The 26,780-nt window shown below is 36.6% G+C and overlaps 1 protein-coding gene across 3 annotated transcripts in view; it reads left to right on the top strand.

Moving 5' to 3' along the window:
- The window catches only part of GNAQ (G protein subunit alpha q), a 118,502-nt gene that overhangs the window by 86,265 nt on the left and 5,457 nt on the right, over nucleotides 1-26,780 (top strand). For all 3 annotated transcript variants that reach the window (NM_001031427.2, XM_040655550.2, XM_046905376.1), the window contains 4 exons: nucleotides 4,371-4,525; nucleotides 12,622-12,750; nucleotides 13,749-13,878; nucleotides 26,103-26,256. In NM_001031427.2, coding sequence (NP_001026598.1) covers nucleotides 4,371-4,525; nucleotides 12,622-12,750; nucleotides 13,749-13,878; nucleotides 26,103-26,256 — 568 coding nt within the window. The remainder of the gene's footprint in view (nucleotides 1-4,370; nucleotides 4,526-12,621; nucleotides 12,751-13,748; nucleotides 13,879-26,102; nucleotides 26,257-26,780) is intronic.

The raw sequence follows: 26,780 nt of genomic DNA, 5'->3' as shown, positions 1-26,780 counted from the left end.
TACAAGATAACCTCCAAAGCAGCATGGCTTGCTATACAATCCTGTAAGGGAAGAGGGGGTATTTGTATGAGCCACACTTGTAGATGACAACTCATCGATTCATGAGTCATAACTCATGACTCCTGTTGAACTGGTATAAGTAATCATTTCTGCTTTTGAGCTGCATTATCAATAGTTCTGTTTGGCAAACAGGTGATCGTAGTGGTAGCTTTGAACAACTTTGATTCAGCTCCTGGACTTCTTGGATCGGGTCACATGCCACTGCACTCAATTATGCAATCAATGTAAACTTTAGCATCCAAACCTAACTTCTCTATGATTTGTTCCGTAGTTACTGACTGCCAAACACTTACAGCCATAGGCAGCTTTTTCTGGTGGGTTTATGAAATCCTTCTACGAAACAGAAAACTTGTATTAAGATAGTCTTTCCTATGTGAGACAATTCTTTAAATGAGCATCTTAACATCAACTAGTCCTCAGAAACTATCAGGAAACAACCTTTCTTGCTGCATCTCAAGTATACTGCTTTCTCTTGTGGACATAGGATCCCAGACTGCATTTCTGCTGATCCTATGTTACATAAATTACACATAGGTTGGAGTGCTACTCTGAAAAAATTACAGGGATTATATTAAAAGGAATATAAAAAACTGAACCTTTTTCCAAGCTTACTAAAACACTGGTTGTAGTCACTGTTGAGAATGCCATGGGAGACAAGGTCAAAAGCTTTGCTGAAGTCTAGGTAGACTACACGCACAGCCTTTCCCTTATCCACCAAGTGGATCATCTGGTCATAGAAGGAGATGAGGTTGGTCAAGCAGTAGCTGCCTTGCATGAACCCATGCTGTTTGGGCCTAATCCTATTGTCCTGTACATGCCATGTGATCTTCCTCATGATGATTTTCTCCATAACTTCTCAATACCAAGGTCAGGCTGACGGGCCTGGAATTCTCCAGATCCTCCTTATGACCCTTCCTGTAGGTGGGAGTCAGGTTAGCAAGCCTCCAGTCCTCTGTGACCTGTCTGGTTGGCCAAGAATGCTGATAGATAATGGAAAGCAGCTTGGCAGTCACCTCTGCCAGCTCCCTCAGCAGCCTCAGGTGGATCCCATCTGGCTCCATGGACTTGTGGCAGTCCAGGTGGAGTAGCGGGTCTCTTAATTGTTTCCAGCTGAATCCTGAGGGGTTTATTCTTCTCTCCATCTGAGACTTCCTGGTCAGGAGGATAACTGGTCTGACTTTTGAAGGTGGACATAAAGGCATCGAGAACCTCAGCCTTCTCCTTATCCTCAGTGGTTGCATTCCCCAATACATAATACAGGCTGAAGATTCTCCTTAGCCCTCCTCTCACTGTTCTATATTTGTGAAAAAGATTTTGTTCTCTTTTACCCTTCAGCTGCTACCCTCAGCAGCCAAGCTGAGTCCAAGCTGGGCTCTTGCCTTTCTGATTTTCTCCCTGTCCATCCTAACAACTTCTTTGTACTATCCCCAAGTTGCCCATCCCTTCATTCACAAGAGATATATTCTTAATCTCCTGGAGCTTCAGGATAAGTTCCCTGTTCATCCACAGACAGCTATGCACATCTGTCACACCACAAAATGAAAAGCATCTCAATCAGCTGATCTTCACAAGTCAGTGGATTGCAAGCAGGGAATTGTGTATGGAGCTGTAATGGCAGCAGTTGAAAATGATGGTGGCAACACTGGAATTTCTCAAAGTTTGCACAAGGTGAGTCCAACAAATGCTCACACAGGAGCTGAAAGAACATACACAAGTTTGTCAGGACCTGCTGAAGCAAGACAAGGCTGAAGGTGTTGCTTGGATTGCATCATTACTGCTGATGAGATATTACCACTGTGAGCTGGAGTCAAAATGATAATCCATGGAGTGACAACATAAGAATTCTCTATCAAAGAATAAGTTCAAGACACAGCCCTCAGCTTGTAGAGAGATGTGCACTGTGGGGTAGGAAAGAGGTGATCCTTGATGCCTCTGGATTTCCTGGAGCCCAGGCAAACTGTCAGCTCTGACTGCCGCATCTGACTACATTGAAGGCTTGAGCTTCCAGAGTTAGGCCAGAGAAGAAGACAGCCTTTCCCTTGTAACATGATAATGCCAGGCCCCATTCCAGTTTGAAGACCATGGAGCACATTGCCAGTCTTGACTGGACTACCCTACCACACTGTATAGTCCATCTTTGGTACATTCTGACTTGCATCTGTTAGGGCCAATGAAGGATGAACTCTGGGGGCAGCACATTCCTAGAAACAATGCTATCATAGCAGGTGTGAAATAGTGCATCACCTCTGCTGGTGCACTTTTTTAATGAGCGTGGTATGCAGGCTTTTGTTTACTCTAAGAGTGATCTATGTAGAAGCTAGCAAAAAATACTGAATGACAAAGATTCTCGAAGTGAAAATCATTGTCTACAGGAAAACGTAGCACTTCTGGGAACAGGAAGACGCAGCTGAGGCTTCATAAAGACTTGAAATCTAAATGAAGGGGCATTACCTGTCTGGACAATGCTCTCAGACATATGGTCTGATTTTTAGGTGGTACTTCTTGGAGCCAGGAGCTGGACTCAGTGATCTCTGGGTCCTTTCCAACTCAGGATATTCTGTGATTCTACTTTTTTAAAAGAAACAGCACTGTTCTGTAGAGTTGTAGAGCAGTAGAGTACAAGCTCTCATGAGTGTACTCAAGCAAACCGAAAGGAAACAGAAGCAGTGTTCACTGGGGAAGTGTTTATCATTTTAAAAGGCTGAATTAATTTTATGATGGATATTACTTACTGTAGTGTATGCATGTAGTGTAGTTTATTTCTTGAGATCTAACTGTGGTCCAAAGTTGTATTAGTTGAATGGCAGAACGCACAGATCTGATAAATGAAACAATGCAATGTCTTGGACAACTGCAGTGTTAGTCTGGGTTGATAACTGAATTAAGTAATTATTTATGATTTTCTCTACTACTGGTGTTGAGTACTTGAGTACCTTTTAGAGAAACACATCAGTTATGAGAAATTTCCAGTGAAAGCTAAAGAGCAATAGTTGAATAGTCAGTCTTTCATCTCTGTTAGTATTTTGATAGTGCTTGGCTATAATTTCAGAGCTCAAGTATATTAAAAAAAAGAATATCAGAATATACTGTTCTAACAGTTTGTCAGTCAGCAAGTAAATATTTGAGGCATCATTCTTCTGGAAGCATACAAAGGCCAAAGGGTACACAGTAAGCAACTGAGCTTGATAAGATACAAGGCAGTTAAATAAATAAATAAATCAAATTCCACAAAAATTGTGCACATAATTCTTCCTTCACAATTTAGAAATTGTTCTTTGTCTCCACAGTGCTTAAGTAAATTGTAACAGTATTTAGGAGTGTCATGTTTCTATTAGAGGTTATTTCCTACTGGCAAATCCCAATTTTAGAGGCTGCTTTTTAAGGATCTCTGTAATACAGTACAACCATAGTTTAGAATAGAAATTGAAACTTGAGAACTTTTCCAGGAATCTGGCTTTGCTTTACTCAATAGTAAGTTTTGTTATGCTTGTGGTAACATGAAGAACTTTTTACAGTGAATTTCCATGAAAGACAAATCCCTTCTTTCCTCTCTGGTCTCTTGGGCTCTTTCAAAATCTGAATCAGTCAAGTTGGCTAACTGGTTATCAGGTTTATATCAACTGGTATTTTATATGCCCTAAATCTGTACCTGAAAAATCAACATTGAAAATTTTATTTAAAATTAGCTTAATTAAGTAAGATTTTTGTTTCAGATACCTCATACATTTCATCTAAATAATAGGAGTCTGAGGTAAACGTAGCCTGAAATAAAGGCACACGTTTGTTAATTCATCTTCTATCCTAGTCTTATACCTACTGCTCTTTGTCTTGGTTCAAGCGTACTTTATCATTACTCGTGTGTAATTTACTCAGTACTCTTATTTATGGTCCTTCCTGCACCATCACTACGTTCATTCACATGAATACAGATTTTGGTAAAATATTCCTCTTTGAATATTTTGCATTTTCACCTTTTTTTCCTTCATGTTATCCAATTATCCTATATTCAGCTGCTAATGAGTTGTTCAGCTAGTAGAGTGGGTGGTAGGTACTCTATTTGACAGTCTGGTAACATTAAAAGAACAAAATGTGCTGTTGAGATCTACAAACTTTCCAAATAAACTAACAAAATAGATAAGGGTTCCTCTGTTCTTTCTTTTTAGAACTCCTTATACTTGTGGTCACCTTTCTCCATCTTCACAACCTTCCTCATAGTACTTTACTTTTCAAATTCTGTATACGCATTAGTGAGATGGCCATTCTGAAAATTAAAATGATCTGAATTTTATTGCTTTGTTTGTTTCAATTAGGCTCATGCTCAGTTAGTGCGGGAAGTCGATGTTGAGAAGGTGTCAACTTTTGAGAACCCGTATGTAGATGCAATAAGAAGCTTATGGAATGACCCAGGAATTCAGGAATGTTATGACCGACGACGGGAGTATCAGTTATCAGATTCAACTAAATAGTAAGTATACGATGGCTACAAACAGCTATATCTCACTTTGTCTCTTGCAAAGTAATTTTCACTTTTTAGCTACTTGTACACATAAACAGCACAAAGGTACACTTAACAAATGTAATTTAAGAGCTGCTTTTAAGTTGTGGATTGCTTCTACTTTATTACTAAATGTGTATGTATTTCCCACAATGAAATTCAGGTACCATTCAAACTCTAAAGTAAAATTCTAACTGAGAGATTCTAAGTAGAATGCCCTTTTTTTCCTGTGTTCTTATGACATACCTTTAAAAGTGCAAGCTGGGCAAAAGTACTTTCATGTACTTCAATGCAGGAAGTGCTATTGATTTCCACGTGTTCCATAAAAAACAGAGCCTTAGGATTTCTCTGTTCCCAGGTTTTCATTTTTTTTTTTCTCACAGACTGCTTTTGCAGTCCTGGTGGTGAGGTAGGTAGTATGTTTTATTGAGCTGCTTTTCTTTTGTGGAAACAAGGCCAAAATGTAAAAGAACATATCTGTCAGAAAAGCAAACGTATAACTGAAAAAATACCTAAATTTGTAAAGCATAGGAAAAAAATTAGAGTTAAGAACATTTTAAAATCTACCTGTTGTAGATCAACTACAATAAAAATGTCTGTGTGACAAGAATTGGTATCAAATGTTAAACTCTTGTTTTTGGGGGACAAATGGATCTTCTTAGTACTACTGAAAGTAGATTAAGTACCTATAGAAGCAAATTGGTTGTACCAATGATTTGCCAAAAGTAAACATACAAATCAATGGGTTATTCTTAAAGTTCAACAGATATAGCAATTTCATGTGAGGTTTGCAAGTTTGCTGGTTTTAGCTATAATATAGTTCATACATCAGAGTTCTGCAAAATCTGTTTCTGAAGAAGCAGTAAAACATTAGAATTATGAATTATTATATATGAGTCTTTATAAGATCCTCTAATAACTTGCAAGTTTATGCTTGCAAGTAGAATTTCTTCAAATAGTGAAGTCCAGTAAAATAAATTAACAGAAACAAAAAATACATTGTTTCAGAAATACAGCAAATGTGTTTAGCAATAGAATACCCAAATAGAATCTTCTAACTTTAAGTCACTGTATCACAAAGCAGCAAAACAAGATGCTTAAAATTTACAATTGGGATTCACAAGACAGTAAGGCAGAAGTAAGTACCCAGTGCTCGCTGACTTGGCGAGACAGTAGTTTCGTCTTACGTTATTTGAAGAGGAAGCAATGCTTTGCTGTCCTCTTGTATATGATCTGAGCATATGTATTGATATGTCTTATATTATTCATTCATCCCTTGCATGATTCTCTCCTCATAAGTTTTCTCTGTTTTCGCAGTAATTGTATTTTCAATCTGTTCTCTATACTGTTTGTATATTTTCCCCTGAATTGCTGTATGTTATCTTTCTCAATCTCTTCCACTATGTTCTGTACTTCTGTTATTGTTTCTGAGTAATGTTTCTGGTTCTAATATATCGTGTATTTTTCTGTACTTTCTGTTATCCTTTGACCTGTTTTGTCAATTTTATTGGTTTTATACCCACTGCTAGTACCATGGAAGAATGCATTGTGTGCATTTACTAGAAGAGAGAAGGATAAGATCTAAGAGAAAGTTTTCTGAGCCTTGGCAGTTGATTTGAAACTCTCGATAGCTCAGCAAATATATTGGGTTTTTTTTTGTTTGTTTGTTTGTTTTTACAATTGAATACTCCAGAAGTTGGATGTTCCTGTAGGTTTTAAAAGTAATTTCTAGACTTACCTGTGGTAAAGTCAAGAGCACATCAGATAAATAGATTATTAACTTCCCGTATACATTGCTTTGTGACTTACTCACTTATTTACCACTAAACCACTTCCCCTTATGGCTTCAGAGGTAGTGTTCACAGTGTGTAAACCAACCCCATAGTGAAGGTAATCTTAAGCAATAGTTCTATGAGCTGAGATCTTTCTCTGTGTGCTGTATTGGGTGACAATATCTTAACCAAGGTTAAGGAAGCAGGCTTTTCTAGTTTGCTATAAAAGGATATCAGAGAATAACTGTTTAGCAACTCTGTCCTAGCTTTGTTTTATAATATTCCAGAGAAAATAATATAACTCCCCTTCCCCCAAATTCCTCAATGTGTTATCTGTGCCAGTATTTAATACCCCCATTTGGTTATTTGTGCCAGATATCTAATGCTCCACTTTATCATTCATTCATATAGAGAATCCCTGAAGTTTTTGTTTCTGCGTTTGCTATTGCCTTGGGCAACATAGTTTTATTTTCATTTCTTTGTGATTGTGTAGTCATGTAGCTCTGCATATACCTGCAGTCACGTGACTTAAGTCAATTTCTTTTCCTCCTGGAATATAATTTTTTTCTTTTAAGCCAGGAGCTGTAGAGTTTAAGAGTTGTAAATGTTTACTGTTAACTGTCATACCTGGAAAACGTCAGCCGTGTGACATCTATCTTGCTTATGGTTAAAACCACTGAAAATGTTTGCATATTAAGTCTTCTTGGTAAGCCTTGCCATTTTAGCTGAGTTATAATGAAATCTCCTAACATAATTTCTGTAAAGCAATATCCATTTTGTTTGTTCCATGGGTTTGCCCCTTTCCTCTTGCCTAGTACTCTCGTTTTCTTATATAGATCAAGGAAAAAGTCTCATAGTTTGCTGACCAAGTTGTAACAAGTCATCTTTACTAGCTGTAGTTTAACCCTTTTACCACTGTTAATAGTTACTTCTATCTCAGCATGTTTGGTTTTCTTTAGAGATTTTTTTGGAGGGTGCTTGTAGTCACATCCCTTCTCAGCAGTATGTTCCAGAAGCACTGTTTTCTCGAGGAATTTCTCCCTTGTTCATTTAGATCTTGCAGACAAATTCCTTCTAAGCAGAGTGTTTATTAGTGTACTCCTGAGCATCTTGGTCCCACCAGTTCTGCCTGTTGAGTTTGACAAGAGTTATCGGGCAGTACTGATGAATAGAGCAATCTTATGCTTAGCCTTGGAAATAAAACTGGCAGTTATGGATAGACAAAGGCTGTAGCTCTTCCTGCCTTTTTTCTCCAGTCCCTTAATACTTTCCCTTGATTAATTAGGCTACGCACTAAATTTAGCTTAGAGATAGAAGAATTCACCTTATGGATTTATTCTTGAGAAAATGCTTCACTATCATGTTGTACCTGCAAAAAAATCTCAGGCTGGAGAATGACTGGAGTAAGGTGCTTGTTTGAAGTGTTTGCCCTGTGTTTCTTCATGTTGAGGATGTTTCAGTCATGAAACATTCATTTTCAAGGACGTTGAAAATAAATTAAGTAGATTTTCATGGCTGGTTTTCATTTGGTGGTGCAACTCTCCAAAGTGGTAGATGTTGAACTGGGTTATGGTGAAAGAGACCCTTACTTAACTTCTTGGAAAAGGTTATTGGTTAAAACTTCTCTGGTGTATATAATAAAGTTAGAAGTCACACCTCTTTGCCCATTTTCTGTATGAGAAGGGCATGTAGTAAATACAGAGCGAGTCAGTCTACTCCTGTTATCCTGTTCTTTCTGTTTGTTTTGTAGTACACACAAATGGTACATTTGAAACACTTTCAAATCTTATCATTAGCACCTTCATGCCCTGGCTTTCTCAGAAACTGGTTGTGGATTTGGACCTTGTCATAGGCAGTGTAAAGTGCATTAAAAATAATTACTTCTCTCTCAGTGCTGACTAGGAAACAAAAGGTTTCCTTTGTTTCAGGTCAGTGTGCAGATCACCAGTGTGCTACAAGGCTGTGGCAGTTTTTCTTGACGTCAAGAGAGAGCTATTGTCAGCTGCTCATTACACACAGATTACCTTGGTAATGCACCTTGTGCCAGTTGCTATAGCAACTTCCTGGAAAATTACCTCAGCAGACACTAAAATTCATTTTTATAAAACTAATTACAGGTATAATTAACTTTTAAATCTAGGTCTTCACTATAAACGTAGTTAGATCTATGTGATTTGGCATCTTTTATTTTTAAAGCAATTTTATGCAGGTTTTGTTTGTTTGCTTGTTTCAGTAATGCTTGCCAGAAGTAGTACTATTTGGATGAGAGGACCTGTAACTACAAAATGTCTCATCAAAGTAAGACATTTCTTAGCAGGTGGCAAAAATCAGTTTAGAGTACCATGTAGTTCAGACTTCTGTGCAGTTGCTCCTTAGCATAGAAGTGAGTTCTCAGTCCATAACACCGGTTACTTGCTTTTGGACTAGGTCACAGTGAATTTGCCCAGCTATTTCCAATATCCATCTCATTATCAGTATTTTAAAGTTTGAATTTAATCAACTAAGGAAACGTCTCCCTTTGGCAAATTTTGGCTACAATGTTTTGGTGAAAATTCTTATTTGTGACAAGTTTCATGATGCAAGAATGCATGTGCATTTGTTTCTAGCATATGCTGAAGAGTCATTTGTATTGGAAAGGCTGATCACAGTATTTGTGTATACGGCAAACAGTAAAACTTGCAAGGGCTTTTTAAAAATTGCTTCTTACATTTTTCTAAAATACCTTGTGCACTTTTTTTTTATGTAGCTATTTTTTTTGTAAGTGCGCAGGATTTGTTTGCTTGTGTGTGTTTGTCATTAGTTTGCTTTGGGCAACATTAGGTAAGCGCTTCAAAGCCACGTTGAATCAGGCTTGTAACATAAACAGATGTGGAAAAAATAGAATAAAATCCTTATTTTTCTTCATTCATCACCTGTCTGAATTCAGACACTCAAGATATTTCTCATAACTCTGGCTTAATGAGTTCTGTCTTGGCTGTAGATAAGCCACTGGAGGAAGTAACTCCACCCTGGCTTCCTGCTGGAGTTTACGGACTTTCTACATCCCTGTAAAAGAAACTAGCTTAATTTGTATGGTTTTAATAGTATTTTCTCGCTGTTGAAATATTTTTGAGAGAAATGTGTTACAAAGACATTGTATAAGTGAAAAATCTGGAAACTGGGTAAGGGCAGCAGCTTCGGGGCAGAGATGCAGCTAGAGTGGAGCTGAGCCTGCACAGCTGTAAAGAGAAAAGAATTGGCATTCACCAACATGTTTTGATGTTCTGATTTAAAATTCCTGGTTGGTGTTTTCTTTAATTGTTTAATAAGCTTGAGGATGCTTAAAGCATGGGCATACGGTGATGCCATTCCCATGGTAATCAAAGAATATCTTTAAATTACAGCTTAAAATTTCCACCCCTTTTGGTATGAGCACGACTCAAAAACATAAGTCTTTATTGTGGCAAGGAATTAAACCATAATAAACTAAATAATTGCAATGATGAATTTTCAATTTTACAGGAAAAGCTGTTCCCACTATTTGTATAATGATACATGAAAATTCTGTGTGTTGGTAGTATATTTTTAAAGAACAATGGTATTTCAGTTGTCTTTTTTTGGTAAAGAGTGAACTTTACATACCTGTATTTCGTCTCAGAATTTTGAAACAGTGAAATCAATCCAGCAAAAAAGTTATTAAGAAAAATCAAACCATCACCCCATGCTTCCTAGTGCAATGTAAAAGTCCATTCTTGTGCTTGGAAAAGAGAAGATGTTTTGTTATTTTTTTTGTCTATGTAGCTCTGTGGACATATAATAATACCATTATATAATTACTACAAAATAATAAGTGTATTACTTTGTTTTAGAGACAGCATGAATTTTAAGAGAAACATAGTAGGTTTTAGTGATTTTAGAGTATCTTGAAAGGAACTTTATGTTCCTACTGCAGTCAAAGCTTTCAGTCTGTTTTTCACCCGTGTTTAACATGTTTAATCATTCTATGATTTAACTCTCCTCTGAGTTGTTAGAAGAATGTGAAAATTCACATGCAGTGAGTTAACAGAAAGAGTATTGATTCTGCAGAACTCTTAAAGTAACAGAAAATAGAGAGAAGGATAAATCTATTCCTTTGCCTCAGAGCAAGACTGCATGAGCTTCATTAATGTCTGAATCCCAACTGAAGTAATTCTTCAGCAGAAATGTCTCAGGAAAAAAAAAACCTACAGAAAGAGAAAAAAAGAACAAAGCTTAATAGAAATTTAAAAAAAAAATTCTTGACTTTTTAAAATGTATTTTTAAAGGATAAATTAATGCTTCTGAAGCTTAATGACAACAGTGCTAGGATGAAAAAGAAATGAAAAAAGCTCATCTGCCCTTTGAATAGCTTCAAGAAGCTCAAATGAGATTTGCTTATTTAATATTATCCCTTATTATTGACAGTCTAGAGTCAGCCAGATGTATCTTACAACATACCTGAGCAATATCCCTGCTACAGTCGTGGTTCAGAGTTATGGTTACCAGGCTCAGGCTGGAGACCACAAATGAGCCTTTCAAAGTAGTGCATCAAGTTAACTGTATAAATGGGCCGGCTAACAGATTCTGCTGTCAGAAATACAACTGTAGCATGTGGTGACTCACATTGCTTCCAAGGAGCCTTCAAAAAATAGTAACAAAACCCATATTGTGGATGTGGAGGGTTAAAAGAAGGTAGACAGTGTTTCAAGGCCTCCGTCAGTTCCCTGTTGTGGTGGTTATGGATTTCCTGTGTATTTTTTCCCCCCAGCAAGCAGATGGTGTGCTTTTTGTTTTAAACATCTAAGGGCAGATGGAATACTCGGGTCCTCAAACCTTTTTAATTGGCAGAAACTAATCAGTATTCTGAGAAAATGTTTTTGGAGTTACAGCTTATGAATATGACAAATAATGTGAGATGAGTGGTTCAGTACATCTTTCTAAATACAAGTATTCCATTATTTTTTTTTTTTCCAGATTAATCTTTAATGAATAAAATCATGGTGAGGAAATTTGATAGTGTTTTTGTCTCTTTCCCTGACCTAACAGATTAGTTCGTCAGTATTTTTGCTGTAAGGTAGAACTCAAGCTGCTTTGTTTCTGTCATTCAGTAAACAAAAAGAGAACTTTCAGTAGTAACCATGAGGAAAAGAACACTGAGAGTTTTGTGGTACTTCATCAAGGAGTCCATTGCTGCCCTTCACTGCAACAAATCGGGGCATTCTTAGATTAATTTATTATATCAGTGGCTACGTCTAGATCATTCTTGTGCTTCTAAGTAACCGGATGGCAAGAACTTCATTTGCTGCAGCAGTCTTTTCCTCTGACGTCTGCTTTGGGGAGAACCCATGCTGCCTGGTGCACTCAGTTCATGAAACGGCCAGCTCCTATACCCAAACAGGCCATCACCATCACACATTGGTACATTTCTTTTTTGAAGTTTCTCTCTTTGGAGATCCCCAGTACCTCCAGTACATTGCTGCTTTGTGATTGAAAACCACCATTAAGCAACAGCAGAAGAGTTTAGTATTGTAATTAATGAACCACTTTACAAGCAGTTTTATTGCAGTTTTGGATTACTTGCAAACTATCTGGGAAGTGTTCCATGTACGTTATTTAGACTTATTAACTTGATGAGAGGCTTCAGTGTGAGTGCAGAAATTTCAGATGCCAAAGGTCCCACCATGGGATTACTGCTGCCTTCCAGTAACCAGAGAACTCTGGAGAGTTCTTTAATTTGTCAGTCAGTGGACTTTTTTCCTTTTTGCTGTAATTACTATTTTTTTAACTTAATTTTCAAACGGTGCCATTTGTCTTCCAATCATTTTTTGTCAAGTAAACATACATATACACTTACTGAACTGATACACTATATCAAGTTAATACTATCTGTGTATCTGTGTAGATTCTAAAGTCTGAAAATCAAGAAATATGCTATCTCACCAATTAAAAATGTGCAATTTTATATTTCTTATACATTTTATATTATTTATCTATAAATTGCCCAGAAATGTGTAATAAAAACTGAATCTTTGGTGATTTTGCATGTGAAAGCCAAGCAGATTTTAAAAGGACAGAATAATTTTGTCAAATTTATTTGAAGCTGTGAAAGTGTACAGGAAGGACAAATGTAGCACAACATTACACTTTGTCCCCTTTTTTATGCCAGTAATGCTCCTTTTTTGTTGCACTCCTTCCCATCCAGCAGCTGACTTCCACTCCCAAATCTTCCTTACTCTTTTCCTTGGTCAAATTATGGTGTCACTGTCTTGCATTCCTTTTGTTTCTCCCTGTTTATAGCTATCTTAATGACTTGGACCGCATAGCAGATTCCACCTATCTGCCAACTCAGCAAGATGTGCTTAGAGTTCGAGTTCCAACAACAGGAATCATTGAATATCCGTTTGACTTACAAAGCGTCATTTTCAGGTAGAAAAAAAGTTTAGCACTCATTTGCTTTGGTTTTTTTTGTTGTTGTTGTTTTTGTTTTTGTTTTTGTTTTGCCTTTGCATTAGTTGTGCCATATGTAGGATGTTGATTAAAAGTGCATTGATGTACTTTTAAAAGTAAAGCTTGTTCATTTTATTTTTATGGTTAACTATTAAGCAGCTGATATTAAACATATCAAAACAATGAAAGGCAATTTGGTTAGTCTATTTTTTTTAAGACACTACTGGTAGAAAATCTACAATTAATTTTTTCAATAAAAATTAACGAAGTTTTATTATGAGTAATAATCTACAAATATAATCACGTATCTAGTTAATGTTAATTATGAGATGCAAAATTACCTCCTGTGTAGCTGATGATTAGCAAGAAATCACTCTCCTAAGGAGAAAGTAAGCCTATCTGAGTGCAAGTACTGTTGCTTAAAGATAAATATGCATTTGCAATTGCAAGTTAGACATCTTAAGGTTTTAGTTACACTATGACATGGAATGAAGTGGGAGTACACTGACAGCAAATTTGAGTTTTTCTGTTGGCTATTAACAGCTCCAGTAAATACATGTTGTATTCTATGTGTACTCTTAAAAAGAACATCTTTGACATGCTGGAAATTTTGACACTTATAATTTTTGAAGGGAAGAGGCAGATCACTAAACCTATTCTGTGTACATGTGTTTCTGCTAAGTATACAGAGTATACATTCCAGAATCATGGCTCAGTATCATGAGACTTTTGTGTCTCAGAAATCTGAAGATTTTGAGACCCTCAATGACTTAAATATAGAAATCACATCAAACTAAAAATGAAATATGGTTACTTATCTACTTATAATGGACTCTATTAAACTTTAATCTCAATGGAAAGATCATTAAGGAACAAACCAAGCTCTGTTTTCAACTGAATTCCTTTTTGTTATGTATGTGGTTGTGTGTTTATCTCTTACGGTATTCATGGAGTTGATGTGGTTGTTAATTTTGCAGAATGGTGGATGTAGGAGGCCAACGATCAGAAAGAAGAAAATGGATACACTGCTTTGAAAATGTCACATCTATCATGTTCCTAGTAGCTCTTAGTGAATATGATCAAGTGCTTGTGGAATCAGACAATGAGGTAAGCAATAATTAGCACAGAGCATTGGTTTTGAAGAAAAAATACTTCTGCTTATCCCAGATGTTTTCCAAATCCATCTACCAGCAGTCAAACACAACTACATGTTATGGAATGAGAGGTCCTACAGAGATCAAAAGGCTGAGCCACGTTGTGAAGGATTCAACAAAAAGGAATATTGGTGAATAAAGAGAAATATACTTAGCTATTTGACCAGTTAGTGTTTAGTATCAGGGACACACAAATTGGCAGTGAAAGTGAAGACAAAATGTACAGATTCTTTTCTAGAACAGACCCTACACTAATAAACTTCACTCAGTTGATTTAAAGCATGGGCTGTATTGACATATTTCCTAATTGTATTTTCATTTCAAAGAATAGAAGAAACAAGGAAATATTAGTTGGTGACCTGTGAGATGAAAGGAAAAAGCATGTTAGTATCCAGTATTTTACTGCAGTTTTGCAGAGTAGAGAGGTGATTTATTGTTTGTTTGTTTTAATTTTCTGTGGACAATTTTTAGTTATGCATCATACTTCTATGAGTTATTTACTGTTCCATGCAAGTCTGTTAATATAAACTTAAGAAATTTAAGTAAAAAAAAAGAAAATATTTTAATTCTCTTCATGGCTTGTATACTGATTTCACTTTTTAAGGGGATGGCTGATATAGCAAAGTAAGTGTTTCTGGACACATTTGTATGCTCAACTTTCTTCAGGATGAATTTTTTAATTAAGTCTTGGAGCAAGCACTGAAAGCTTTTACGCTTACATTCTTCTTCTGAGAGAAATATATGATTACATTAGTTTTACTATCAACTCTATCATTCAAGCTGAATTTTCAATAGAAGTTGGTCTTTAAATGGGCAGCTGTCATTTTGTTATAATACTGTAATTAGCACCAACTTGATATCTTGTAATTTTGGAAGCTAGACATGAATATAAAAAGATAATTCAGTCAGATTCAAGCCAAGCCAGAAGTGTCTGGTTCAGTCTTTTCTCTGGTTTCTGTTACTGTTTTGTAGCTGACACAGGTAACACAGAAATATTCAGCATTTTAATCATACAAGTCAAATCAAAGTATTTTGGAAATGATTTAAAGAATAATTAGTTACAGTAATTTTCAGATTCTGTTCTAACTTTCCAAAATAAGCTACCAAACTTAAGGAAAGGTTTAATTCTGGTTTTACATTAGATGTATCCTGTTCTAGTTAGGTGGCTTGCTGAAACCCTTGTTCTTCTGTTTGATCAGATAACGTCAGCTTCTGAATCATGACTTAGCACATCTGTACTGTTAAAGATGGAGCGATACCTTCTTGGGTTGAATCATTTGGAGTTTACAATTTTGGTTTACTCTTGTAAGCTTGAGCACAATCACATGGCATATGTGGGACAAACCAGGGGATCAGGCCTAGCTAGCATAGTTTCATGAATGGCAGGTCCTGCTTGGCCAGCCTGATCTCCTTCTGTAACCAGGTGACCCACCTAGTGGATGAGGGAAGGGCTGCAGGTGTAATCTACATAGACTTGAGTAAAGTCTTTGTCACTGTGTCCCCCAGCTTTTTTTTTTTTTCCCTTCCTCCCTCCCCCCCCTTTCTTTTTTTTTTTTTTTCTTTTTTTTTGGAGAAGGTGGCAGTTCATGGCTTGCACAGATGTAGTCTTGGTAAAAGCTGGCTGGATGACTGGGCCAAGGGAGTGGTGGTGAGTGGAATTAAATTCAGCTGGTGACCAGTCATAAGTTGGTGTTCTGGTGTGTCCTGCACTTTCTTCACACAATCCCATACAGGCAGAGTGTCTGGAAAGCTGCACAGAAGAGAAGGATCATAAAACCAAGAATCACAGAATTCTTAGAGATTTAAGGGACCTGTGTAGGTCATCTAGTCCAACTCCTGCAATGAGCAAGGACATCCACAGTTCAATCAGGTTGCCCAGAGCCCTGTCCAGCCTGGCCTTGAAAGTTTCTAGGAACAGGGCATCCACCAGTGCCCCACCACCCTCACTGTGAAAGACTGTTTCCTTATAGTGAACTTAAGTCTACCCTCTTTAAGCTTGAAACCATTTCCCTTTGTCCTATCACCACAGACCCTGCTGAAGAGTCTGTCCCCTTCTTTCCTGCAGCTCCTCTTTAGGTACTGAAAGGCCGCGGTCAGGTCTCTGTGGAGCCTTCTTTTCTCCAGGCTAATCAGCCCCAACTCTTTCAGCCTGTCCACATAGGGGAGGTGTTCCATCCTTTGGATTATTTTTGTGGCCCTCCAACAGGTTTATGTCTCTTCTACCCTGAAGATTCCATATCTGGGTGCAGTACTCCAAGTGAGGTCTCATCAGCACAGAACAGAAAGGCAGGATCACCTCCGCTGAGCTGCTGGCCATGTTTCTTTTGATGCAGCCTGGGATATGGTTGGCTTTCTGGGCTGACTCATGTCCAGCTTCCCATCCACCGGTACCCCCAGGTCCTTTCTGGCCATTCAACAAGCAGTTATCAGAGAAGACTGAGGCAAAGAAAATTGTTGAGTACCTCAACCTTCTTGTCTGTTGTTACCAGCTTGCCTGTGTCACTCACTAGAGGGATACACCCTCTTGGACTTTCCTTTTCTGATTATCTGAAGGAGCTTTTCTTTTTCCTATCACCCCTTGCCAAGTTTAGTTCAAGCTGGACCTTGGCTTTCCTGACCCCATCCCTACACAGCCAAGCAGGTTCCTTATACTCTTCAGTGGTACCTGTCCCTGTTTCCATTGTGTGTGCATTTTTTTCTTGCTCTCATTTTGACTGTCGGGCCCCAGTTCAGCCTTGCTGGTGTCTTGCCTTCCTTTCCTGACTCTCTGCACCTGGGGATGGAGAGCTCTTATGGCCAGAGGAAAACTTTCTTAAGGTCTGCTAGCTCTGCACTTTGGCTCATGAGAACAGTTTCCCAGAGCTGGAAATTAGCTTTCCTAAAATTTAGCACCCTAATTTTACTCTTTGACTGTCTTATAGCAGTCAGGAGCATGAGCTCCACCATAGCACGGTCACTACAACCCAGGCAGCCTCCAATTTTGATGTCACCAATCAGTTCATTTGCATTGGTCAGCAGCAGGTCCAGTATCACGTGGCCACTGTTGAGGACATCTGTTATCTGACTGAAGAAGTTATCCTCAGTGCATTCCAGGAGCCTCCTGGATTGCCTACAGCTCATCAGTCCCCCAGCAGGATGAGTGTTCACAGTTGTGTTGCCTCCTGTGCCAGGATCTGGGTCTGCTAGCCAACAGCCAGCTGAATGTGAGCCAGCAATGTGCTCAGGTGGCCAAGAAAGTTAATGGCATTCTGGCCTTAAGTTAGATGAGGGGAGATACACGTTGGATATTATGAAAAATTTCTTCTCTGGAAGAGTGGTAAAGGATTGGAACAGGCTGCCCCGGGAAGTGGTGGAGTCATCGTCCCTGGGGGCGTTCAAGAGAACAGTAGATGAGGCAATTAGGGAAGTGATTTAGTGAGCATGGTATTGATAGGTTGACCTAGATTCAGGGTCTTTTCTAGCATTAATGATTCTGTGATTTTAGACTGAAAGGGTTTGTGTACTGAATTGAAGAGAATACACTAAAAATCACGTTCATGCTTGGGCTCTCTGATGACCAAAGTGATACCTCAGGTTATGGTAGCTTTTCTGTAACTGCTTTATCTCTGTTAAGGAAAAGATTATTTTACTTGTAAAGGTGTTTTGATTTTTCAAGTTCTTTTACCTTGGGGAGGTAAAAGCTGTAAAACTCTTCATTTTGAAGATGATTCTTGCATCTCACTTCTAATTGAGAAATGGCATTAAAATTTCTGTGCCAACTTGTGTGTAAGCGCCTTTCTTTGTGTGTACAGCATTGGTGTGATGCTATAATAGAATCTAATCCTGCTTTGATCTGTGTGCCTCTTGCTTTAAAGATCTATCTCAATAAGTTGCAGTGACCGCTCCTCCATTTGCATTTCTTGTATGGCCTGATTATACGGTATGATTTTTGTAAGGCAGCCTACTTTCTTTTTCTAATTAGTCCACTGTACATTGTTGCCTGGAGTCTCTTGGATGACTTTTCAAAGAAAAGTATACTTTTAAATCATCTGTTGGTTTCTTTTTAGCTAATAAATTGTTTCATTAATCTAATTTTAATCTATAAACACAAATCTTAAGCATATTATTTGTTATTCAGTGCATGTGTGTTTATACAGCCCTTCACCATTCTGAAATGGATATAGAGCCCTTACGATTCAGACCTGTATTTTAAAATGTAGTGCATGGCGAACTTTCAGCTGTAAGTCTGTTTCTTCCATTGTTTAGCCTACTCAAAAGAAATACATTTGGATTATAAATCAGATGAGTCTATACTGAGTTGAGAGACTTTGCTAATGTCTCTCCAGGTTTTTTTTCTCACTGGAGTTGGGCACAGTATCTGCCTTCATACCCTTGGCAGTCTTAAGTCTTCAGAGTTCTGAGGAACAGGGTGTGAATACTCTGCAAGTGGACATCATACATAGAAAAAGAGACAGTGTTCAGACTGCCCAATTGTGAGTGCCTTATGTAGGATGGTTAATAAATACTGAAAAAAAATTTCAGCTTTGCAGTAGACTAGTAAGCATTTGCAATTATGGGAGAACTAGAGACAGCATTTTATAGTTTGAAAATCTAGATTCGTACAAACGTGATTTTTGTAATCCTGGGGGTTCTGGTAGACAAGAAGCTTATCTTGAGACAGCAGTGTATGCGTGCAATCCAGAAGGCCAACTGTATCCTAGGCTGCATCAAAAGAGGGGTTTCTAGCACAGCAAGGGAGGGGATTGTCCTCTTCTGCTCTGCCCTTGTGAAGTACTGTGACCTGACCTGAGGCCCCTGACACCAGAAAGACATGGAGCTGGTAGGGTATGTCCAGAAAAGACAGTGAAGATTATCAGAGGGCTGGAGCACCTCTCCTAAAAAGAGACTGAGGGGATGGGGCTTATTCAGCCTGGGAAAGGCTTTAGGGAGACCTTAGTGTGACCTGTCACTACTTGAAGTGAGCTTATTAAAAAGATGGAGAGCAACTTTTTAAATGGTCAGACACTGATAGGACAAGGGGGGATGGTTTAAAAAAGTGAAGATTTCGTTTAGATATAAGAGAGGAGGGCAGTGAGACACTAGTACAGGTTGCCCAGAGAAGCTGTGGATGTCCCATCCCTGGAGGAGTTCAAGGACAGATTGGAGGGGATCCTAAGCAGCCTGATTTGGTGGGTGGCAGCAAAAAAAACAAAAAAAGGTGCTTGGTGCTTGGACATATTTTTCTTCCTGCTAAAAGTCTGAGGAGTATATAAATTTGTATAGCTCGTGTAGATCTTTAGTGATAATGAAGGTTTGAACTTTTTATAGGTAGAAGAAAACAGAAAAGATGCAGTTTCCTCAGTACAGCTAAATTAATGTATAGAATGCTCCTAAGCTCATAATAAGCTAAATAAAATTTCAAAAATGTATGATTTATCAAAATGCAAAGGCTGTATTTTTGAGATGCCGTGATATACTGAAAAGCTACAAGGACATTGAATATCACGAGGTATTCACTAATGAAAAAATAATTTGTAGAAGTTTGAACCATCCATTGCCCAGTACAATCTGTGGAAGAAATACCAGTTTAGATTGTTCTGGACAAAACTGATACATACTGGTATGAAAAAAAAAAAAACTAGCGCAGTTTTTTTTTAAAAAAGTGCAGTTTTAAAATGTGAGTTTTCAACAGTATTAAAGAAGAAAATGTTGCTGAAGTTTAAAATGAATACTCTGTCTACTTCCACTTTTGTGTAGGGAGTTTCACTAACACCTAGGTTTATATATTCATAATATTAATTTTGTGAGGACTGCACTAAAAGTAATACCTCCTATTTAAATTTTGACCCATGACATCAGATGCAGATGTTGGCAGGATGGCAGTGAGGCTATGGGTGTGTTTCAGCAGTAGTAACAGTGACAGTGAGTCATCTCTGGTGCTGATTGTGATGAGCGTAGAATGGAGGCTCTTGTTCATCACTGGTGAAAACGTACAGTTGATGATGGTTGCTATGCTGAAAAAGTTTTCAATAACTGATACTATGCTCTATCAAACGGTATTGTTGTGCTTTTTATATCTTTTGTAATTTCCATGGAAATAAATAGGAGGCGTTACTTTCAGAGCAACCTAGACAGGTATATACAAGTATCTTGAAATGTTCATCTCTACCTTAGGAAAACAATGGTTTATCCTTTTTTATTATTTATTTATTTTTTTTTTTCCTTGTCAAGGAATTTATTTTCATTGATAAATGAAACCACGTACAAATGAACTGAAATATCACTGTCTTTGTTAAAACATTAACATTAGTATTACTTTAAAGATTTGTATTTTGTAGGAGATTTATTTGCTGGGTTTTCACTAACCTTGAATAACAGCAAATAGAACAAATCATCTTTACTTTTGACATCTAATTCCTTTATACTTCCTATAGAGAGTATAAAGTATATTAATTTATAACCTCTAAAGGATTATGTACATTATGTTACTTCTAATTTAAAAAGAAGTTTCTTTTCAAGTAAAGAACTGCACTTAATTTTTTTTTTCTTTCTAAACTTATACCATTTCTTAATTTTGTTGTGCATCAAAAGAAAATTGTGACTGGAACATTGTACTGATTCATTATTTGTTAACAGATCGCACTGATTAGCACTACAGAAGTTTCATCTAGTCTTTAGGTACTCTTCTATGTACAATCTAGAAACATGCTGAAGAGAGCAGAATATGTCAGTTCTAAAGCTATGTGTTAATTATTTAATGTAGCTGCATTTAAGATTATTACCTTTAAAATAGTAATGTATGACTTAATTTCTCTTAAACTATTGTTTCTTTCCCATGCCTTTAATTATCAAATAGATGTCAACAAATTTTCAATTAAATTTTATGAAAAGTACCACCTCCTTCTAATAGGTGCATTCACAGTTTTGATCCAATATTTCAGTTCTTCACTGTACTTAATTTATATTGAAGAACTGTTTTGTGAGACTATTAGAAGTAATACTTCTTTGAAGGCAGAACAGGATGTTCAGAAAATTAGGGCTTCAGTGCCTCTGCCACAAGTACAAATTAAAACTAAAGGAGCACAGGCTTTAAGTGATGTTTCTGTGCTGAACAAACTCACTGTGCAAGGCTGTCGGTTGTTTTGGTTGATGGAAAACATCATTGTTCCTAGCTTGTCCTAAGTAGAGTAGCCATTGTTTCTTGGTTTGTTAAGAAAATATTTCAGTTAACATCTAGTGTATTAGAAGTTTTTGGAAGTCTGAAACCCAGGACAGATATTTTTTGTGTGAATTCGTTTGTACAGATTCATGTGGGAATGTAGATGCAGTCATACATGCTCATGTTTTGTATCTGGACAAAATTAATCTGTAAAAATAAGGAGTATCCAAATTCTTTAGGTGGAACTTCCATAATGTTCGTCAGTGTGATCTGTTAATGGGTGACAAATGAGTACAGTGTTCCAGTCAGACTTACTTTTAATGTAGGCCAAAAATAAGAATGGCGTGAGGACACGGAGTTTAGAATACTTCCACTCTTCACAGAGGTTATTATCTGAAGAACGTGTTTCATTTTTACATCAGAATTATCTTTCAGTTCATATCTGGGCAAGTTTCCACTTTTCTTTGAGCACTTTGTGTTCCTTATTCACAGACTGGGCCTACATGGCTTAGCATGAAGACTGAAAGAAAACAATGTTGAGATCAGAGCACTTTTTCTCCATCATGAGTGAACATAATTCTTCAACTGCCTGTTTTTTCAACATTCAGCAATCCAGAAAAACTGGGCATAGGGCAGAGGGATAATACAAACTCCCAGATATAATTAAAATCCTCAAATGATCTTCATAATTGCCTAACAATATTAACAATAAATAAATTCTCCAGAACTCATTGTTTATTTGGAAACTAGAGAAAATAACACATTAATCTTCTGTGCCAAAACTGTCTACTGTGTGTACTGTATTTGTTCATACATGCTCACACACGTTCATATTCTCTTTTTGGTTACTGGATAAAGAACCCTTTAAATGTAAAGTGTAAAGTATTAAGCATTTGCATATGGAAGAGCTGGAGCCTGTTTCTTTTTGTCAGAGTAGGTGGATAATAATGGAAACAAGAGGTTGAATGTTCATGAACTCATTTGCAAAGCTGAAAGAAGCGCTGCTGGTAAATGTTGCTCTTGGCAGCAATCGCTGGCAAAGAAGATTGCCATTTCTGTTGTTCAATAACCAATGTAAAACCTGAGTAGAGAACAGCATCTTTCAACAACAGTTTTATTTTAAATGTATTTTCTCTGTTTTTATCAGAAGGATGTGGATATTGGTGAAAATTTTATTATTACAGCATTCGTGTCTTTTCATCCCAATCAATAGAATATTCTTGTTTCTGTTTTTGTTTTTGCTTTCATTTAAAAATATGGTGATAGCAATGTTTATACTACAGTTTTGACCACTTTTCAGAATACTTCTATTTTGACAGTATTTTTCTGATTTGGTGGTTTCTGAATATGTCAATTTTTATGGATTTCAGTCATTATTTCATTTATTTTTACCTTTGCTAGGTGCATAGAATTGCAATATATTTTCAAGTGCAGTGCTGCAACTTCACATTGTTGAAGTGGTTAGACTTGAAAATACAATTCTCAGCAATGGATTTGACTTCCAAGTCTTCTGTCAGCGGCATTTTTTTGTTGTTATTTTTTGTTTGTTTGTTTTGTGAGGGTTATTTGCAGAAGTATTCAAGACAAAGCAAACTAAACAGAGGAATTATTTCTGAGCTCTGTGTTTGAAGTAGTCTCTTTCTCTTTTTGAGTTAACCATAAAAATGTTAATGTGGCCATTAAGTCCTTTCTCAGAATGGCCAGTTACAGCAGTATAGATTCAAGATTATATTTCACACTGGTGGTAAAGATCAGACGCACTTACAGTTTTGATACTGTATTTACTCTTTTTCATAGCAGAGGAATCTCTCCTTACTTCCCACCTCAGATTTCCTTTGTTATTTCCCGACTTTTCGTTTAGCAGCCCTATTAGCCAAGGAATACACTCTAGGGTCTTCTGTGCAGCCAGGCAGTTCTTCTGCTTAAATAATTGCTGGAAATCCTTTTTGTATAGTGGAGACATTCCTAATTAACACAGACTTTCCGACAAAAACCATTCACACCATGTCATGTAAAATAATATAGTGTATTATTTGATGCTAAGCAACTTCAGGAGTATTGCGATCTGTAAGGGCTTTTTTTATAAAGCTTTCATGCCAGTACCTCCTGTTCTACAGTTATCATCTCTGAACGTCCTTTCACTTGAATAAACATCAGTTACCAGCATAAACAATTACCTATACTTTGGAAGCTGTTAATTTAAGAACGCTTGTCTGCTTCAACGCATTTTCTCCCAACATGTTAGTGAAATTCAATCCCTAAAATTTTGTGAATTCCTAATTTTGTTAACAGATGCTACTTAAGTTATTAAGGGTTTATTAGAAAGATATTGATAGCAGAATTTTTTCAGTATGTAACTTAGATTCTGCCCACTAGATGACACTCTAGACAATTATATTTTTGAGTGAATCTCCATCACTGCTTCTGTTTTGTTTCAGATTAGTGCTGAACCTAGTATTTCCTAGTCTATCAAAGCACTGGTTTTTTTTCAGCTGGGAATTGCTCTCTTCTCTTCACTAGGTGTCAGCAGATGTGTCTTTTAAATATTATTTTAGTGTTATTATGCTCTTTGTATCTATTGTCATTTCTGTGGAAATAAATAGGAGACGTTACTTTCAGAGTGACCTGCAAATTTTGCTGAATCTACATTATTAACTTGTTAATAAGATAAAAAAATAATTGTCATAATTTTTATCTTTAGGGCTTGTGTTGGGTATTTTTCAGCTAGCTCCGCAAGTACAAGTTCCACTTGCTCTTCATTTTAACTATGCTATGTTGTTTAGTGATGCATTTAACAAACAAACAAACAAACAAACAAATAAATCCTTAAATTCAAAATACAAATGGCAATATTTTCCTAGAAAGTCCATCACTTCCTGTCCAGTAAAATAGCACTGACTATAGAAGTTATTTAGTAATATACACAGTGTTGTGTATATCATACAGTGAACTGAACTGAAATTTTCTTAATTTATCCTCTTATGAGACTTTACAAGACACTTGTTAACTGTTCTCTTGACATTCTAACAGTACTATCTTATTATATACATCTTTTTTTAAGGACATATATGTCTGTGGAACATTATACCATGACATGTATGTAGAAAATATTCCTGCAGCCCTGCTGATATCTTAATTGCTGCTGTTCACTTCACTCTGCACATGCAGATGCTGTAAGGGCTGTTCTGTAGCAATGTACCCATAGTGAAATAGTTACCGTTCCCCAGAGACACCAGTTAGTATTTCACCTTCCCAGTATCCTTAGCTGGTACCACTGTATGGGGCAAGGTCTTTGTATCATTAGAGTTAATGCTATGTCAGTGAGCTCTGTCGATGAATTCCTTTTCATCTTATTTAGAACTGGATTACTTAATATAAAATTAACAGGAGCACCAGTCCACTGTTGCCTCTTTAAAGCCTACTTTCCATGATTCAGGAATAGATTCATATTTAGCATTGCATATCCTGGAAATGTAGTTGAAGATGAACTTTGGAGGCAAGTGACTTCTTTAGAAATGGAACTTATCATTTTACTAGTGAATGCAGTGAAGTGAGGGAGTCTGGGTTAATCTGGTAGTATTTTATCGACTTCAGTTACTGACATCCTGAGCTACATATTTAAAGCAGTTCTGTCGTTCTTTCAGTTTTCTAGACTGCAATTACTGATTGACAACTTCTGCAAATTATCTCTCAAGGCTCTAATAATTTCCTTTGGTACAACTTTTTCCTAAAGCAGCTCTTTATACTGCTTTTTTAGTAGGAAGTCTCCTTTTGGAGGATTCCAGATTGGCTTTCAATTTATGGAACTCTCTGAAATCACAGAGACCTGCTTCATCTCTGATTTGTTTGTTTATTACCTCTCTGTAAGCCCTTTAGTAGACAAGAAGTCTTCACAGAACATGGAGAAGTCTTAGCAGTTAATCCAATGACGCTTAGCTCTGTTGATGTTTCAGTTTTTCTCATTTCTGAATGAAATCCTGGCAACACTGAAATCAATATGAGTCATAAGAATTGAATTGGATAAGAAGTCAATAAGAATTGACTGGAAGACATAAAAGATTTTTACTCTAAGCATTAGCTTCTCAACCTATGAATTTGGCTTTCTATTTCCATCCACACTCCAAAATGCTATCAAGTTTTATGAATCATTTAAAGATTGTGTTCTATAAAGAATGACCATCAAACCATAAATTTCTACAAAATGGATGGGGGTTTTTTTTTGTTTGTTTTTAGTTTATACTGTTGGTCTCTTCAAAATGCAAACTACTGCAAGTAAAGATATACTTATTGCAAAACTGTCTGAGTTTTCTGACAGATCATTATTTTACTAAGCAACAGCAATGTCTGCAGGATTCAATTTCTTCCTGTTGGTGGTGAAACTCTTCTTTTGTGGAGGCAGCTCCTTTAGTCGTAATAAAAGAAAGGGTTATAATTTCTGGGTTTGAACTCAGTTTGCTCCAATGCTCTGTTAACCACATGATGTCAAAAAGTTAGTCAGAGTTTTATCAACTCATAATGTAATTTCACTATGTCAAAAATGATAAATAGAAATATAGGAAGCATTCTCAGGTACCAGATTTACTTGTGACTATTTTAAAGCTGATCTTTCTATGAATTATATAATTCTGTATTTAGAATTCATGAAAGGCCTGTAAAATAAGTGATGTTCTTCAACCTTGAATTGTTCCTTAGGTATTTTTCTGTTATACTTGTCACTTCCATTAATCAAACACATCTCAGCGGCCACAAGTTTGGTGGCTGGTCATAAGTCTGCAGAGTCTGACTTTATATTTGTATCACTTCTAGCATTCATTTTCATGACCTATGTTTTAAAGAATACTTACGCTTGAGGAGTTAAGTTTGCAAAAGGAAAACGCCTGCATATTTACCTAACTGCTTATGTATTAGTTGTAGTGGAATCAAAGTTGCAAAACATAAAATGGCTCTGTTTGTCAGTTAAAGTAAGATTGCTTAAATTAATTGTATGTATTTTTTTAAATATTTGATTGACTACTTAAATTTCTCTTTTTTTATTCCAGAATCGAATGGAAGAGAGCAAGGCACTCTTTAGAACAATTATCACATATCCGTGGTTCCAGAACTCTTCAGTCATTCTGTTCTTAAATAAAAAGGATCTCTTAGAGGAGAAAATTATGTACTCCCATCTAGTTGATTATTTTCCGGAGTATGATGGTAAGTATACTGACATCATTCTCTATGTACACTGCAGTACTGACAAAATGTAATAATAATTAAAAAAAAAAAAAAAAAGATAATTAAAAAAAAACAGGAAGAAACCTTTGCAATTTATAATCATCTAATTTTTAAAAAATATGATTGCAATCATTTGTACAATTTTTAGATTGCTATGATTTCATTTTCTGCTGTGTGTAGGGGGACAGTACACTTTATAACTAGTTCTTCATGGGAAATAGTTAATTTTTAGATGAGTATTATCATGTTGGCAGTGGACTTGATTCTGTTTATTTTCATAAGTTGGAGTGAGTGTTGGAACTGAAGTGTAAAAGCTAAAAATAAATGAAAACATTCCTTGTTTTACACATTGTCTCACATACTCTTTACTTGAGGTTTGGTTTTGTTTAAGGCTGTGTCTGAGAGTTGTTACAAGCAGTGAACAGGCTGCAGGATCAGACTGTATTAATAATGAGTGAATTTAGTTTGATAGGGTGGGAGAAAACTGGCAGTTGAATAGAGAA

Source organism: Gallus gallus, chromosome Z, assembly GCF_016699485.2.
Source record: "Gallus gallus isolate bGalGal1 chromosome Z, bGalGal1.mat.broiler.GRCg7b, whole genome shotgun sequence".
NCBI classification, from domain to species: domain Eukaryota; kingdom Metazoa; phylum Chordata; class Aves; order Galliformes; family Phasianidae; genus Gallus; species Gallus gallus.
Note: the sequence above shows the minus strand (reverse complement) of the source record. Positions and strands in the feature narration are given on the sequence as shown.